We start from the raw sequence: 18,958 nt of genomic DNA, 5'->3' as shown, positions 1-18,958 counted from the left end.
TAAATGGCTTTCAGAGATCCATACCTCTCAATCGGAAACTGGGATATAAATTCTTATTTTAAGTATACAGTGACATCTGGACACTCCTGCACACTTTTCTTTCTTACATTTTCTTGCTACACTTGAAATGCTGTAGGGTGCTTAATTATGTAAAGTAAATACTTAATTGTAATGTAAACTCTGCATTTTCTCATTGCTACACTCCAGTAATTTTTATTAGTCTGGTAAATAATTAGAATAGTAAATTTCTGTTTTCCTCAGGTCAAACCCTCTGTCAGGAGGGAGACCAGAGATGTACTTCCTGTCCTGATCCCTGTGGAACTTCTCTCTGTGAGATGAGAAACAGCCAGACAAACTGCAGTAAGTAGGTCACATGCTTTACACTGTCACTGTTTTAGAGTGGTTTAGCGTATAATGAGGATGCAGGGTAGGACGCGGTAAATAATACTTTAATTTACTATCTAATGCACATGTGTAATGATTAAATATTGAAAAGGGCAAAGTTGAAACAGAAGTTCCATCATAACTTTTTATTATTGATGTACTTAGAGATCCTAACATTTGACATTGAGGTATTTTCCCTTCTGTGAATTTTTGATACATTCTTAAAGGCTATTTACAGTTGTGCTTCTTAACATCTACTGACTTTCAGTGTTTACACGAAGTAACAACACAGTGTAAGTGTAAAGCAGAAGCTACTGGTTTAATTTCAATATACAAGAAAACATGATGCGGTGTTTAGTAGTGTGGAGAACTTTTAGCCCTTTTATGAAGGAATAATTTTGATATTCAGACTGGCAAAACTACTTATTCTTCTGACCAATACATCTTGTATGATATATGATATAAAGCAGCCTTTCAGTGATATTCCTCACTGGAAACTGAGGCTAAAAAGACATAGAGTACCTTCGCCTTTTCTGTGTATCTTGTAACTAGCTCCACTGCCACAATGGGCAGCAGACCCACATCTTTTTTTGTTTCCTTTTGCTGCCAGTGTACTTACAACAGCATTCCTTCTTGCCGTTTACATTGTCCAGTAGTTTCAACTCTAGCTGAGCTTTGGCTTTTCTAACTCCATTCTTGCTTGGGAAATTTCTGTGTTCCACTTCAGTGCTGCATCCCCTCTTATGCCTTCTGTGTATTTTTTTGTGTTTGAGCTTGGTCAGGAGAATCACATTCAGACAAGGTGGTCTTATGGCGCAGTTTCTCATAGAATCATCTTGACTTGCTTTGCATTGGAATGGACTCCTGTGCTCTAAGGAGGCTCTGTATTAAGACCAGCTTGCTGTTCTCCAAGCAGATGTCAACATGAATAAAATTCTCATAAGTACCAGGCCTGCAATCAGGAGGCATCCTCAGCTCTCAAGAAAAGGTTCATCTACATCCTCTTTTTGTTAAAGGTGGTCTGCAGCAGATGCCTATCATGTACATCACCTGTGTAAATCTGGCCTTTAATCCATAATCAAACTATTCAGGTGAGAAGGAGCCTTCTAAGGTGATTGGAGTAGTAGGTGTTGGGGTTTTTTACTTGCCTGTTGTGAACCAAACCAAGAAATATCAAACCCCAAGAAATATTTAGAAAGGGTTATGAAATGGGAAGGAAAGCATCCAAATAACACAAAGCTAACAAAAATACACTTTATTTTTTAAAAACTTGTATTAAAAACTTAATATTTAAAATAGTATCTTTTTTCCTTTTTGAAATCTCAGGTATCTTCATTGAATTATCTCAGTCATTTTCTCATCTGTGTCTTGCAATATTATCTCCTGTGAGAGGTTATCCCTCTCCTGGTGAAAAGGAAGCAATATACATGGGATATGTACACTAAAAAAATGAGAAATAAAACATGAGGTATCACAACAGATCAAATTACTTCGGTTGTTGACCATATCTGCAGTTCCTGCTGAAACCCCTTCAAACTGTAGGCGTCTGGCATCTCCACAGAAAACAGTTCTTCAAGTAATCTTTCCTTATCTTTGGTGAGACTTGAAAGTCATATTTTCCTGATCTTTTAAGGTCAGAATACACAAGTATTGATTAAGATATAATTGCTGATGTGAATAATTCCACTTTAGCTAGTCACAAATTTAAATGGGTGTGATAAGATTGATCCTCTGTGGGCTGAATGCTCATGGGAGTGAAGGATATTTAGTCTCAGATCTCCCTGTCTGCAGGAGAAGCATCAGCTTTAGCATCCTGAGCCTTTAAGAACAGGTGTTGCTTTTCAGTTTCTCCATGTGAAGATCAGCTTTTTTATTTGAGCATTACTGACATTGCCACAAAGTTGTGGTTTGCCCAGGAATGGGGCTTCCATACTTCTATTTATTGTTTCAAAGTTTTACTCATAATGCTTCCAAAAGTTAACCGGCATTACACTAAACCCTGGTTTATGTTTAAAATGGTAGTAACTTTACATTTACTCAGGTCAAGAAAAGACAGTATTTTGTAATTGTATTTATTTTTAAATACTTAGAGCTTAAACTGCTAAACTGCTTAGTAAGGACCATGTAAAATGTATCTGATATATTGTGACAGAAACAGCATTGGAGTCACAGCTGGTGGCTGTGTAATCACCATAGGACAGGTCTTCTGGGTGGCAAAAGACACCAGCAGCAGCCTTACCCAACAAATAACAAAAATATATAAGTACCCACAGCAGCCTCTTGTTCTTACCTACTCAGAGAGCAGTTCTCTCTTAAGCAAATTACCTTTCATAATGAGCAGCTACAATCTAAAAGGCAACAATCTTTCGAGCAGTGTGACTCAATTCAGTTGCTCTCACAAAAAGAGAGCTGAAAGTGTACTTTCTTTCTTGGACTCATCTTTCTTGTGGATAAATCAGTATGAGAATGACTGTGGTACAGAACAGTTTGTCCAAAATCTTCTCTGAAAAATGCAAATTTTTGTATCCCATTGTATGTATTGGGAAGTAATTTTGGAAGACGTTTGAGTGCCTGGCACTATGTTACAAGACAGTGAAAAACTTTTTTTGATGTGTGATATTTGAGTTCTAAAACAATGTTCCTATTCCATGTCATAAGAAGCCCAAGAGCTTTTTAGTGAAGATACTTCCTTGGCATATTATGGGCAACAGTCCATAGTTCTCAACAGGAGTAACACATAATCTGAATTAGATTTGCAGATCATCTCTCTCCCATTCTGGTCCAGTGAATATTTAATTGTTTATACACAATGGAACAGCAAGAGAATTTGGGAGAGGTTTTTCTTGCATAACATCTGGAAGTAATGTTGTCTTTTTTCATGTTATTTTTGCTGTTCATATTTTGACCAGAGATATTTCATCTTTGGGGAGACATGAGAATTCCCATGAAAAACATCAGTGTTGACAAAGAAGTATTTTCTCACCCAAATAACACTTTAGTTGGAGAATTCCAAAGCATAGGCCACATTTCTCAGTATTGGTTAAATTGATATTCTGCATGAGTGATAATGTCTGATCAATTTAGGCTGGCATTATAAAGCAGTAATAATATATTTAGTATAACAGAACAAATATCTGCATGGAGAGTGTAAAGACAACAGAGGGAGGCTATTTTGGTTTTTTGGTGCTCTGTGGCAGAACTGAAGGCAATGGGCACAAACTGAAACATGGGAGTATAAGGATAACTGAATATAATGAAACACTTGTTTTACTGGCAGGGTGATTGAACACAGGTTGTCTGGAAGAGGTTGTAGAGACTCCCTAGACAGTCAGAAGCTGTCTGGGCATGGTTCTGCACAACCTGCTCTAGGTGGTCGTGCCTAAGCAAGGGGGATTGGACCAGATGATCTCCAGAGGTCTCTTCCAACTTCAACCCTTCTACAATTCTGTGAAATACCCCATTCACTTATGTTACTATGTTTGGAACTAACTTCTGCATAGTAAGTAGAGCAAGTTAATACATGAAGATATTAAACCCAGGCATAATCTGATGGTTTATGAGTTTGGTTTCTTGGTTGTGGGGTTTTGTTTTGTTTTTTTTTTTTGTGTGTGTTTGTTTGGGGTTTTTTGGGTTTTGTTTTGGGATTGGTTTCTTTTTCTTCGTTTTTTTTTAGTGTGATGTTTGTTTTTTGGTTTTTGCCTTTTTTCCTTTTTCTTTAGGATAAGATGGAACAAATTTTATTCCTTGTTTCCTACTCACTAGCTTGTACTTATATGTACTATAAATAAGGGAGCAGCAAGAAAAACTGTAGGACAGATATCAGAAGGAAAGACTAACATTTGGGTTACTTGAACTCAGTCAGGTGTTCCCCTGGAATGTATATTCTGTTTGTTACTCTGCTTGTGGATTGTACGGAATTGGGTTTAAGAGTAAAAAGTTACTATTTTCAAACCTACAATGACATCTTTGCATATAATGCAATAGAAGCATTCTAAAAGCAGTGAAAAAAGGAATTGTAATAATATTGAAAACATGTAAAGTGAAAACTTATATCCTGCAAAGACATTTCAGTGGACTAGATCTCCTGGAATTCACCTAAATGCCTATAAATATGAGTCATAACAAATGAGAGACTGAAACATAAGCATTCCTGCCATTTAGTTTCAAATGTTATGTTATACAACACTTAAATGCTGCATGTGTTTTTGGGTCCATTTACTGGGGTTACATCATGAAATACTGATGAGCATGTAATATTCTGTACACATCAAGAAAAGATGCTTACTGGGGAAAAATCAAAAGACAAAACCAAACTGATCTGGGCAACTGAAGTGTGGGAGGACAAGAAAGAGTTCAAAAGGAACAGGAAATCACAGTAGTGTGATGAGGATTTTTGTAGTCTTTGAACCTCATATACCCCAAAGCTGGGACTAAATGGTTTGAGATGACACAAGTATGTGCAGTATGCAAGGATTTAGCAGAGAGGTAAAGTTGTATATAAAATGAACTTCATAATCTTCAGATTATAGGTAAATACTAAAAGAGGTTATAACAGGGAACACCAGTCCAAGAATGACAGTTCGGCTGATCAGCTGATTAACTGGCTCTTGGGTCTTCTTCCTGTCAAAGGTGCAGCTATAGAATCACACAGTTGCCACAACTGGCTGGTAGACAATATTAATCATGCTAAGATACGTTTGCTTTCAGAACAGGCAAATATATTTGCAGTTTTTTGGTAACAAATTACTTTCTTGTCTTACTTTTTTAGTACACTTTTTCATCAGAACTTTTCTGTTGTGGTGGAAAATTAAAAAGTAACTATTTCTGACTGCCAGCTTGAGAAGAAATACAAGAGCTATACAATATTTTAAATCTAAAATACTTGGTCAGTTTAATGTGTGTTGTGATGAGCTCCCTAAAAGCTGAATGACTATATAGCTATAGTCAGTGTGATCATACGGGCTTGTAGCTGTTGCATTTAGTTGTTCTTGCTTATCATTCACTTTAGTATCAATTATGTCTTATCTGAGTTTAATTATTAGCATGTAGACTGTCTCATACTCAGTGTTTGTGCAATACATAACACAAGTGTCCTCATTCTTCCTCCAGATCTTGGGATGCAAAAAAAAAATAATAAAAAAACCTGCCTTCTGCTTTCTATACAGAGAAATTGTGGAGTTTCTGTCATTAGAGATTTTTCAAGACCCAACTAAACAAAGCTTTGAGAAACCTGATCAGTCCTCAGAGCTGACAAAGCTTTGAGCAGGACATTGGACTAGAGATCTCCTGAGATCTTTTCCAACCCAAAGTATCATATAATCCCAGTCTTCTTAATTTTGACAGTTGCCCTGCCAGTATGAGTTGTATTATGGGTGCATTGCTTTACGATACAGGAACTTGAAAATTATCAGAAACTTAATTTGGAAAGAATAAATCTGTTTTTAAAGAATGGTTTATTGTACCATGTTAAAGTTAAGATGTTACTCAGGAAGTTAATGCATGTCGGTAAGGGAATGTAAGTCTCTGAACTGGTTATTAGGTAGTCAGAGGTCAAACCCACCTTTCTTTACTTATATGGGGTCTTGAGCTTTGAAACTTTGTAGTTTCTCAAGCCTTTGAGGAAATCCCCTGACTGATAAATTTGTTAAATTATTTCTTCTGTATTTCATTTCATCTCACACCATTTGTGTTTCTGTTTTTTGTTTTGTTTTGTTTTGTTTTGTTTTCTTTCTGTGAAAGGTCAATGTGAATCAATTACTCTGGAGCTCTGTATGAACTTGCCTTACAACTATACTTATTACCCAAACTACCTGGGACACAGGACACAGAAGGAAGCTTCTATCAGCTGGGAATCTTCTCTTTTCCCAGCCTTGGTTCAGACCAACTGCTACAAGTACCTTATGTTTTTTGCCTGTACAATCTTAGTACCAAAATGTGACCCCCATACAAATCAGCGGATCCCACCTTGCAGGTACTATGCTATACTTCTTTTAATTCTTGACTGACATTGTCCATCATGTTAGTCTTTCCCAATTTTCTGTTACCATTCAGAATGCAGAAATTTTGGTTTGCAATTCCATAGCAAAAAGTAGAAAATGATATTTTAAAAGGTCATTAAATTCAGTTCATTATACGTGTGTGTTAGTGATTTGATTAGTTTCTAAAGTACTCAAAACAAGGAGAGGAATAGCAGTTCAATAATTTTCAAAATATATATATATTGAATAAAACATGCTTTCATTTGGAAGGGACCTACAGTAATCATCTAGTCCAATTCCCTGACCAATTCAGGGCTCACCAAGTTAAAGCATATTATTAAGGGCATTTTCCAAAAGCCTCTTAAATACTGACAGGCCTTGGGCATCAACTGCCTCTCTAGGAAGCCTGTTCCAGTGTTTGACAACCCTCTCTGTCAAGAAATGCTTCCTAATCTCCAGTGAAAACCTCCCCTGGTTCAGCTTTGAACCATTGCCATGTGTTCTGTCTGTGGATACCAGGGAGAAGAGGTAAGCACCTCCCTCTCTGCTTCCTCTCCTCAGGAAACTGTAGACAGCGATGAGGTTGCTCTTCAGCCTTCTTTTCTCCAAACTAGACAAGCCCAGAGTCCTTAGCTGTTCCTCATAGGACATTCCTTCCAGCCCTTTCACCAGCTTTGCTGCCCTCCTTTGGACTCATTCAAAGACCTCACATCCTTCTTAAATTGTGGGTTCCAGAACTTCAGACATCACTCAAGTTGAGGCCCTACAATGCTGAATACAGTGAGATAATGACCTCTTTTGACCGGCTGGTTATACTGTGCTTGATGCACCCCAGGGTGCAGTTTGCTCTCTTGGCTGCCAGGGAACACCTCTGAATTGTATCAAGCCTGCTGTTGACCAGCACCACCAGATCTTTTCCCCAGGGCTGCTCTCCACCCACTACTTGCACAATTTATACTTGTGCTGATGTTACTCTGTCCTAAGTGCAGAATATGGCATTTTAGCTTGTTAAATTTCATCTCATTAATCACTGCCCGCTAGTGCAATCTATCCAGAGCCCTCTGCAAGACCTCTTGTCCCTCAAGAGTGTCAACATCACCTCTCAGATACCGTCAGCAGACTTGCTGCATTCAACTCCTGTGTCCAGACAATTGGTAAATACAGTGAACTGAACTGGCCCTGAAACAGAACGATGAGGAACACTGCTGGTGACCAGTTACCAGCCAGATGTAGCCCCATTCACTACAACCCTTTAAGTTCTGCCCTTCAACCAGTTGTTCAACCCACCCAGTTGGACAACATGTCCAGAAGGTTGCTGTGAGCTTTGTACAAAGTACTGTCCATTTCTGAGTTTGATTAGAATTGTACCGCTATAAAGGGTATTTAAACATAGAATCAACTAATTTAATTTGGAACATCAGCATTTGTAATAGTTCCTTGCATTTGTATATCACTTCAACTATGCAAAGCCCTATCCGAATACCATTAACAAAACTTGAAATTTTAATGCATACTTACCTTTCTAAATTAGAGGAGTACTGCATCTTTCTGAATTACAGACTAATTTAGACTTTCTGCTTGTCAGATTAGCTTTTCCACCATCCTTATCAATTAACACGAGTGTACTTTTCAGGGTTATGTTCAAAAGAAACTATGTTCTGTAAATCTTGTCATTTTGGTAGCAGCAGTTGTTGCAGATTAGGAGAGCTAATAAACCTGATCAGCAGGTGGAGCTCTTTGAGCAACTGGCTGCTAAAGCCTTCTTGTACTGTATTTCTGTATCTTTTAATGGGCCTACCTTGATGATATTGATCAATTAACATCTACTGTCTTGAAAGAAAAGTGCATTGCAATTTGCAATACATGTCCTAAGGTTTCCTACCATGTGACATTGTTGACAAATAGATAACATTACTGTTGTGGTTTAAGCTCAGCTGGTGACTCAGAACCACACAGCCGCTCACTCACTCCCCAGCTTCTTCCTTCCCCTGCTCCTGGATGGATGGGAAGGAGAATCAAAAGAATGTAACTCCCATGGGTTGAGATAAGAACAGTCCAGTAACTAAGGTATAACACAAACCACTACTGCTACCACCAATAATAATAATGATAAGGGAAATAACAAGGTAAGAGAATACAGCCGCTCACCACCCACTGACCGATACCCAACCTGACCCAAGCAGCAATCTAGCCCTTCCAGGTAACTGCCCCCAGTTCTACATCCTGGGCATGACATGCTGTGGTATGGAATACCTCTTTGGCTAGTTTGGGTCAGGTGTCTTTTCTCTGCTTCCTCCCAGCTTCCCCTCCTTCCTGGCAGAGCATGAGACTCAGAAAGTCCTTGGTCGGAGTAAACATTACTGAGCAGCAACTAAAAATATCGGTGTTATCAGCATTGTTCCCAGGCTGAAAGTCAAAACCACAGCACTGCACCAGCTTCTAAAAAGGAGAAAAATGACTGCCACTGCTGAACCCAGGACAATTATTTTAGCTATATGGTTCTTAATGTAAGTTAAGAATAAGTGACAGGGAAATTTACCCAGATATTGTTTAATTCTTGCATAGGGACCTAACAGGAAGGTTAGAATATTTTATATATGCAAAGTTACAGAGTGGTTTGTGTAAATTCTTTCAGGCTTGCTTGTTTGAATTTTTTTCTTTCTTTTTCTTTAAGAAAGCAGTATAATAAATAGAACTAAATCTGGCTAGGGGCATTAAGGGCAACAAGAAAAACTTCTGTAGGTACATTGGGGATAAAAGGAAGACTAGGGAAAATGTGGACCCCCTCTGTAAGGAAACAAGAGACCATGGACGTGGAAAAGACCAAGGTAGTCAGTGGCTTTTCTGTGTTTGATTTTCACTGACAAGTGCTCCAACCACACTGCCAAAGTCACAGAAGGCAAAGGCAGGCACTTGGAGAATAAACAAGCACCCACTGTAGGAGATCAGGTTTGAGATCATCTCAGGAGCTTGAAGGTGCACAAGTCCATGGGAGCTGATGAGATGCATCTGCAGGTCCTGTAGGAACCGGGAGATAAATTTGCCAAGACATTATCCATCATATTTGAGGAGCTGTGGCAGTCTGGTGAAGTGTTTGACACTACCTTCTACCTTCTGGAAAAGGGTAGAAATAACCCCCATTTTTAAATACGGGAAAAGTGAAGATGTGGGGATCTACAGGCCAGTGAATCTCACCTCAGAGCCCAGCAAGATGACAGAGCAGTTTCCTCCTGGAAAATATGTGAAGATACATTAGTGATTATTGGTGACTGCCAACATGGCTTCACTAAGGGCAAATTGTGCCTGACAAATTTGGTGGACTCCTGCAATGGGGTATGGCATTGGTGGGTAAGGGAAGAGCCACTGATATCATCTACCTAAACTTCTTCAAGGCACTGTCCTGCACAGCATCTTTATCTCTAGACTGGAGAGGCATGGATTTGACCGGTGGACTACCCAGTGGATAAGGAATTGTCTGGATTGTCATACTCAAAGACTTATGGTCAATGACTCAATGTCCACGTGGAGACCAAGGATGAATGGCGATCCTCAGGGATAGGTATTAGGACTGGCACTATTCTGCATCTTTGTAGTCAACATGGATAGTGGGATTGAGTGCGCCCTCAGCACGTTTGCTGATAACATCAAGCTGTGTGGTGTGGTCAACAAACTGGAAGGAAGGGATGCCATCCAGAGGAACCTTTACAGGTGCAAACCTCTTGAAGTTCAACAAGGCCAACTGCGAGGACCTGGTCGACTTGCCTGGGTCAGGACAATCCCAAGCACAACTACAGGCTGAGTGGAGAATGGATTCAGAGCAGTCCTGAGAAGAAAGACTTGGGGCTGTTGGTTGATGAGAAACTGGACATGAGCTGGCTTCAGCGTGCGCTCTCAGCCCAGAAAGCCAACCGTATCCTGGGCTGCATCAAGAGGAGCGTGACCAGCAGGTCGAAGGAGGTGATCCTGCCCCTCTATTTTACTCTCATGAGACCCCACTTGGAGTACTGTGCTTAGCTCTGGGCCCCTCAGCGTGAGAAGGACATGGATCTGTTAGAGTGAACACAGAGAAGGGCCACAAAATGATCAGAGGCTGGAGCACTTCTGCTATGAAGATAGGCTGAGAGGGTTGGGCTTCTTCAACCTGGAGAAGGCTCCAGGGAGCCTTTATAGCAGCCTTGTAGTGCCTGAAGTGTACCTACAAGAAAGCTGGTGAGAGACTTTTTTATAAGAACAAGTAGATGAGCTGTAAGGTCCCTTCCAATCCAAATCATCCTATGATTCTATGAAAATTTGGCTAGCTTATTTTAATGTACAGGGATAAAAGATAAAGTATAGGTTCTTTGCTTCATCAACTGCATACCTAGCTAAGAGATTTTAAGAAGTATCAGAATATAGTTGCATAGTTTTCAAATTTAAAGTACTAAACAGACAAAGAGAAACTTGTAGAAACCATAGAATTATTTACTTTGAAGGGAACCTCTGAAAGTCATCTGATCAACTTCCTCCCCAAAACAGGGTAACATCATATTTAGATCATATTGAATATGCAACATAAAATTTTGCATCCCAGGATTCAAAGCTCTACTTCTGTAATTGTTTTCAGGTTTTGCTTTTATGTTCGATTCCAAGTAGAGAGTGTTTTTATCAATAAGGGATACCTTGGAGGGTTCCATTGGGATCTATAGTGTTTGCTTTAAAATAATTTGGGGAGGATTTCAGACACAGATATAATGTAAAAATGTTCTAGGAATGAAAACGCATATAGCCTTATACCAATAAACTTGATTTTATTGATAAATGTAAAGCATATCTGTAGAAAAAATTAAATACATTTAATATATCAATATAAAGAAAAGTTTATCAATGTCCCTTATTTTGGGAGCAGTAAATGCCTTCTTAGTCATGTTCACCTACAATGTCATGGAGATGATGATATCTGCATATTCAAAGAGTCTCCAGCTGACTTTGATGTTGTTTCAAAACTGACAGATGCGTATGAAGAATAATCTTGGTCAAATCTCATGTCCCTTATATGTTGGCATCAATTTAGGCATCCCATTATTGAACTGGGAGACTCAAAAGATGTTTTAGTTATCTGCTAAGTATGCTTAATGTTCTTTAGAAAAGTGCTAGATTGAGTTCTATTGCAGAAAATTACACATTTCTATGTTAGATTTTTTTTGCTAACCTTGATTTCTTTCTCATACCAGGAAGGGAGAGATTTCTTTGCCTAGTGATGTGTTCTCTTGTTAACTGTTGACTTGTTAGGTTAATTTGTAGACAGTACCACAGGTGAGATTTGACTGAGAAGTAAATAAAGAAGTCTGTTACCAAGGTATTCTGAAAGCCCAGCTGAGTCTCACTATGGGAATGGGGAAAAGACTTGGGGGGGGGGGGGGGGGGGGGGGGGGGGGGGGGAGTGCCAATTGCTCTTCCAATTTCCTAGCTGTCTTACAATAGAATCATAGAACAATATTGTTGTTGGTTTTTTGCCATAGGTAAATAAAAGTTTCTATCATTCAGAATGCTGAGGTTACAAACTAGTGAGAGTAAAACTTTTTGATATTCAGGAAGTTCTAAAAGGAAAGAATCTGTAACTACAGTATGGTTAACCAATGTCAATCCAGTCATCCATTCCTTCTAGTGCTCAACTCAATGGCGAATTGTTTGGTGCAAAAAAAACATTGACTGTTTTTCATGAAGTCCCCCAAAGCAAAATTAAATTTGAGAAGATTAATAATGTATTGTTTTCTCAAAAGAACATAAAATAATTAATACTAAATGGATCTTTTTGCCTGGTTTTGGTCACTGTATTTCTCCAAGCTTATTGCAGGAAAAAGAAAAATGTCCATTGGTCAAAAGATCAAAAGAAAATGGGTGGAATAAAATGCCTTGCATGAAAGGAGTTTCTGTTTCCAAAAGAAAGATCTGGAAAAATTAATCAAACTAAAGAAAAGGCAAATTTAAAATGACATGAAGGAAACTGAAAAAAAACCCCTACATATATATAGAAATGGTTGGGATCCTATTCTTGAGTAGTTTTTAGTGCATAAGAAGAAAAGAGAATTTTCTTTGAAATGGTAGGAGAAAGTCCAAATTATTATTGATTTAGAAAATATGATCTAAAATGTGCAACTAAATGAGTTGCTGAGTCTAGATACAGGAGATGGCTTGAGGAGACATCTTAGCCTTCAGATAGGTGAAGGTGAGTTTCCTTGAGGAAAGAAATTGTTCACCAGGTGATCCTGCCCCTCTACTCTGCTCTCGTGAGACCTCACCTGGAGTATTGTGTGCAGTTCTGGTGTCCTCAACATAAAAAGGACATGGAACTGTTGGAACAAGTCCAGAGAAGGGCCATGAGGATGATCAGGGGACTGGAGCACCTCCCATATGAAGATAGGCTGAGGAAGTTGGGGCTGTTCAGCCTGGAGAAGAGAAGGCTGCGTGGAGACAGTATCTGCGTGGAGACAGCAGCCTTCCAGTATCTGAAGGGGGCCTATAGGGATGCTGGGAAGGGACTCTTCATTAGGGACTGTAGTGATAGGACAAGGGCTAATGGGTTAAAACTTAAACAGGGGAAGTTTAGATTGGATATAAGGAGGAAATTCTTTAAGGGTGGTGAGGCACTGGAATGGGTTGCCCAAAGAAGTGGCAATGCTCCATCCCTGGCAGTGTTCAGGGCCAGGTTGGACAGAGCCTTGGGTGAGATGGTTTAGTGTGAGGAATCCCTGCCCATGGCGGGGTGGTTGAACTAGATGATCTTAAGGTCCTTCCAACCCTAACTATTCTATGATTCTAACATATCTTTTGATTTATTTTTTTTTTAAGAAATGTGATATACTGATTTTTCCTTGTTCTTCATCTTTAATTTTGGTTAGGATTATTAACTTCCAATAGCTGGAAATTTCTAAGACTTTCACTCAGTTACTTAGTGCTATTCCACTTTGTCTCCTCAGGGCATTATGTGTACAGTCTAAGGAACGCTGTGAGTCTGTGCTTGGGATTGTAGGTCTGCAGTGGCCGGAAGATACTGACTGCACTCAGTTTCCGGATGAGAACTCAGGCAACGAAACGTGTCTAACACCAGATGAAGGTGTAGAAGGTAACTCCTATAAATACGTAGAGCAGGAAATTAAACATATAATTAGGTTCCCCAAGCCACTGATATTTTTTACATACCTCTTCTTTAAATTATAGTATTTAAAATGTGGGAATTATTCCAAACCGGGTTTCAGGGAATCTGGATACTTGCAGTTTGCAGACAGGAGGAAGTTCTCATAAGAAGTTTGTTTGAAGGAGGGATCAATTACCCTCAATCTGTGACAGTCAGTGTTTGAGATTTGTCACCAGCACCACACCTAGTGCTTGCTTGTGTTTATACTTCACTTTTTTACCTATTTAGATGTTACAATAATGCTTTTCTAACAGGAGGGAGACTCTTGGCAATCTTAAAAAGCTGAGCCTGTGAGAAAGATACTGTAATGATAGTATCTTTGCCAGCTATTCTTTGCCCTTGGTTTTTCTCTGGGGGAAGTTCTGTAGAATCATTCTAACCCAGCTTCAGTAGCAACTGACAAATTATGGGGTTTGCGTTCAACCGTAATATCATTGTGGGTGGATGCAAACATGGAACAAAAGAATGAAATTGCCTTAAGTGCTTCTAGATATTGTTTGTATGTATGAAGAGAGAAGCTGTGCAGCTTTTCCTTCTGCAGTTTTCATCAGATATGGGATCTGTGGTGGTTCTGACATGCCTTTTCTATTTATTTCCAAAATGACAGTAAAATAGCTGGGTAAGTAGTGAGATGGGGTGTGCTACAGTGCCTGCAATATGCTGATACTGTTCAGTTCTCACTCTTTTCCTCAGCCACATGGTGATGATGGTCTTTCAACAGCCTTGATCTTGGTCAGAGAAAGCAATGGGTAAAAGCTGCTTGGTCTACAGTTCTTTTAGTTAAGGGGTAGTGCTGTGGATATAGTGAAGGAATTGTGGAAAAACAGTGAAGCATATATAGCAGTCACTACTATTTCTTCAAGCAAAGTCCATTTGCACAGATATCACTGTGAGGACTTCCCTCCACAGCAGAGAGCTGACTGAAAGGAGTTATCCGTTATTACACAGTACTGTGTAGGAAAGGAAAAGTAAGATTGTGGCACAACAAGGTGAATTAAAGAAAAATTATGTGATTTAATTTTCTCAGGTATTGAATGTCTTTTAACCTTCCTCTCTGTGTTATTAGATCATTTGGCTTTGAAATACAACACAGAATGGTTATATTTTAAATATACTACTGCATATGGGACAAGTGTGTTCCATTTCTTGAGACAATTTCTGGCCACTTACAGAAATCTCACTTTAATTAGATGGACTCTGCCTGGTGGGCTGATCCACTGCTCAGTCATTATTTTAGTATTGAAATAGATATTTCTGGAAAACAAATAAATAAAAATAAAAGGAGTTGGTTGGTATTCTCTTAGAAACAGTGTAACTCATTAAGTGGTCGTACACAAGGTTTTTTGAGTTTACTTACTGCTAGAACTTAATTTTGATTCATTCAGATTCCCACTGACTACCAGTGTTGCCTAGAAATTCTTCTCTGGAAAGTTTAGAATCTTAATTAAATATTGCTGGGAAAAAAACAAACAAAAAAAACAAACAAACAAACAAAACAAACAAAAAACCCCAAACCAAACCAAAACAGAGGTAATAAAAGAAATTAACTCATGAGAACAAAAAACGCTTATGATTACAAAATATAAGTGATTTTGCAACTTTAATCACCAGAGTTTTTACAATGTGCTGAATTACTTCCAATCCATGCTGAATCTAAGAACACTGCTGGCCAAGACAGTATGAATTGTCAACTTAGTTATTTTCATAATGAATTAGTCTTAAATGTTAGCAGAATAATTCACATGTTTTTATTATTAGATTGGGTTTTTTTTTTCCTAAGGCTTCTCAGTTCATTGATATTTTTGGTACAGTTCTTTATTGAATGATAAAATTTACCCAAGGAACCACATGGTATGAAATACCTGAGAAATTTTGAGTAAGGAAAAATAAAAGAACATATGATGGAGGTTGTACATCAAAGTCAGTGACATGTTGTCATAGTATAAGCCCAGTTGGCAACTCAGCCACGCAGCCGCTCACTTACTTCCCCCCCACTCCCAGAGGGATGGGGAGGAGAATTCAAAGAATGTAACTCCCATGGGTTGAGATAAGAACAGTCCAGTAACTGAGGTATAACACAAACCACTGCTGCTACCACCAGTAATGATAAGGGAAATAACAAGGGAAGAGAATACAACCGCTCACCACCCGCCAACCGATACCCAACCTGACCCCCTGACCCGAGCAGTGGTCTAGCCCTTCCAGGTAACTGCCCCCAGTTCTACATCCTGGGCATGACATGCTGTGGTATGGAATACCTCTTTGGCTAGTTTGGGTCAGGTGTCCTGTCTCTGCTTCCTCCCTGCTTCACCTCCTTCCTGGCAGAGCATGAGGCTCAGAAAGCCCTTGATCGGAGTAAACATTACTGAGCAGCAACTAAAAACATCGGTGTTATCAGAGCTGTTCCCAGGCCGAAAGTCAGAAACACAGCACTGCACCAGCTACTAAGAAGGAAAAAAAATGGCTGCTACTGCTGAACCCAGGACACATGTATATTGTGGGAAAAAAAAGAGCGGGTTTTTCAAAACCATCTAAATAAAGCTTTCTCACCTGTAAGGTGAGGCAGAAGCAATGGTTAATTAATTTAGTGGACATTTACAGGTGGTTTTATTAATTCAAATAGCCACATAATTGCCAGTATATATATATATATATTTTTTTTTTTTTCCTGAGGATCTCTTATACACATTTCAACGCATCACATGATCTGCTTCTATTTCTGCTTCAGACAAGACCACGATAGTGCAAAAAGCAGCTACAAGGTCCCTGCCCACAATTGAAACATTGTATTCCAGTTATTTGGCAAAGCTTTGAAATTCAACAGAGGGTAACATGTGAGGGAGAGCTCTGCAAAATATTGATTCACCCAGTACAGAGTGCAAGTGTTGAGTGTTGCCTGCTACATGGTTCTAGTTCAGTGTTGCGCAAACTTTCTATTCCTGTCTTTTACCCGTCTGAAACAGACACGGTGATAAGTAAGTACCCACGTGATGATTTAGCTTGGAGTTTATGAACTCTTGTTTCTCCCTGTTCTTTGTCATTGACAGAATGCTCACCCAGTCACTTTAAGTGCCGTTCTGGGAGGTGTGTCCTGGCATCCAGAAGATGTGATGGTCAAGCTGACTGTGAGGATGGTAGTGATGAGGATAGCTGTGGTAAATAAATTTGATGAGTTGGATCTTTTAAATGAAGAGTACTTGCAGCATTGGAAGTTTTCTTTTCCCTTCAGTTATTTGACAGTTCAGAGGATAAGCCCGTTTTTCTGTAAGAAAAAATGGTTTTGAAAGTGCAGGGTGGTTGGGTTTTTTGGTTGTTTTTTTTTTGTTTGTTTGTTTGCTTGTTTCGTGGTGGTTTTGGTTTTGTTTTTTTTTTTTCAGATTGGTGGCAGTACAAATACTTCAGCAAGCATCCTTCTTGCTTAAAGCCAACACAATTTATGATATTTGATCACTTAGATTCTGCCAACTGTATTCCAGGATGAGTATTCCTTTAGTAAGCAAGATAAAAAGTGCTGCAGATTTAATTCTTTTGATATTGTTGGAGGTTCTACTGAACTAAAGGGTAGCTTTCTGGCAGTTGAAATTTTGAAGTCACAAATATAATTTTAATTATAATTTTAATATGATTTTAAATTTCTACACACTAATGCTCTCATTATTATGTGTTAACAAAATATCTGTGTGGCTGAAGTGGATTCTGTACTGCAGAAGTCAAGAATTATGTGGGGGTTTTCAGATTGGTCAAGCTCAAGCTGTAGGTACAAGGATAAAGTGGCAACCACAAAGTTTATTTTCCAGGATATTTCTGAATTTACTTATGGTGGAGATGCTTTTGACTTTTAACTCAAGGAGATGTATTGCACTTGAGAATAACAAACAAATCTCCTGGTCACTATTTATCCTTGTATATGCTGGCAGGATTGTTTTGAGAAGGAAGTTTATACTGTCTTTTAGGCGACTAAGGTGTAGCCTCTTTACAGTTCTGCATGATGGCCTGGTATTCCTAGAGACCCAGAGAATACTTATAAATCACTAAGGCTTTAGACAAGAGGTGTGAATGTGAGTAAAGGACTGGAAAACATTCCAGCAGAGTGCACAACCTATTGTTTATTTTTAAACAGAGAGCAGGCTAAGATGAAAGCAGTTTGTGAGCAGCAAAACCATGGCAATAGAAGACTTTTGACTCAGCTGCACAAAAATAAAATAAGATGCAACACCTGAAAGCTGAAGTGAGGCTAAAATTCAAGCTTGACAGCTCTATGAAATGCTTAGTTTTTAAAAAAGCATCTTGTTTCTGTGATTGGTTCCTTATCACTAAGGTACAATGTATTCTCAATATCTGGGAGTTTTCAAATCACGCTTGTATTCTGTGTCCTCTTTCTGCCCCATTCCTGTCCCCCTGCAAAAGGAAAGCAAAAAGAAAAAACAAAAAGTATGCTCACTGAAGGAAGATCTGATATTAGGTTGTTCCCTTGCTTGGGTTGTAAAGGAAAGACAGAGCTGATGATCACAGTGATCATTCTGTCATCTCTTTACCTTTGAATCAATTGTCTCAATTGTCCTCCGTGCCAAATATTCTTCATTGCTACCTGTTCTTAACTCCTTAGAACAGTAATTGCTATGTGTCTTTCAGGATAATTTTATTCTCCTAGACATTAACATATGAAATATTCTTCTAATATATAACATTAATTTCTCGAGTGGATCTCTCTATGTCTCTACAGTCTAGACAGAATGTCACTAGCAATCAGCAGAATTCTTATCAGCTCTATAAATATAGAGGACTGTATCTGCTAGGCAATTACCTCTGTCAGAGTGACATTGCATTGACCAGGGGTAAAACTCTTACTGAAGATCAGAACGTCCTTGGAGAGATCCAGAAGTAACTGTCTCAGGCTCATTCATATTCCATGTGTGCAGGACAAAATGAAAACTTGATGATCTTTCCATGTGTAAATGGCTAGCTTACATTTTATTAGATTTATCCTTTGAAACTGGTTTTATACCGTTAAATGTCAGCCCGTATTTAAACTGAAACCCATGTATTTGAAGTGCCTTAAATCACAGACATGGAAAAAACTTCACAGTGCTGGCCTGAACAGGTTGGAAAAGACTAACTACAGCTCTTGGAGGCTCAAGCTACTCTGGCCAAAAATGTAAGGTAGAACAGCCCAAAAAAATCTAAGGTGAACTCTACCCATGCAGCATAAAGCTGTGTTCAGCACCCACTGTCTCTTCCTGTTAAGAATCCCTTTCATACCTTCATTTGATCTTTGTGAGGGAAATCTCACCCATGCAATTTTAGCAAACTCCTAAGACTTTAGTGCCATTTAAACTAGCATCTGGGGAGAAAATCTGACCCACATTTCTGAATGTGAGACTTCTAAGTGCATTTCAGTAAAGTCTGAGGAAGATAATTTCTG

The 18,958-nt window shown here is 38.9% G+C and overlaps 1 protein-coding gene across 2 annotated transcripts in view; it reads left to right on the top strand.

Moving 5' to 3' along the window:
- The window catches only part of CORIN (corin, serine peptidase), a 144,498-nt gene that overhangs the window by 89,730 nt on the left and 35,810 nt on the right, over positions 1-18,958 (top strand). For both annotated transcript variants that reach the window (XM_057431072.1, XM_057431071.1), the window contains exons 10-13: positions 262-360; positions 6,124-6,355; positions 13,319-13,464; positions 16,584-16,691. In XM_057431072.1, coding sequence (XP_057287055.1) covers positions 262-360; positions 6,124-6,355; positions 13,319-13,464; positions 16,584-16,691 — 585 coding nt within the window. The remainder of the gene's footprint in view (positions 1-261; positions 361-6,123; positions 6,356-13,318; positions 13,465-16,583; positions 16,692-18,958) is intronic.

Source organism: Pezoporus wallicus, unplaced genomic scaffold (assembly GCF_028554395.1).
Source record: "Pezoporus wallicus isolate ANWC-B61680 ecotype Strahan unplaced genomic scaffold, APGP_CSIRO_Pwel_v1 contig_7684, whole genome shotgun sequence".
NCBI lineage: Eukaryota > Metazoa > Chordata > Aves > Psittaciformes > Psittacidae > Pezoporus > Pezoporus wallicus.
This window is presented reverse-complemented; position numbering and strand designations above follow the sequence as displayed.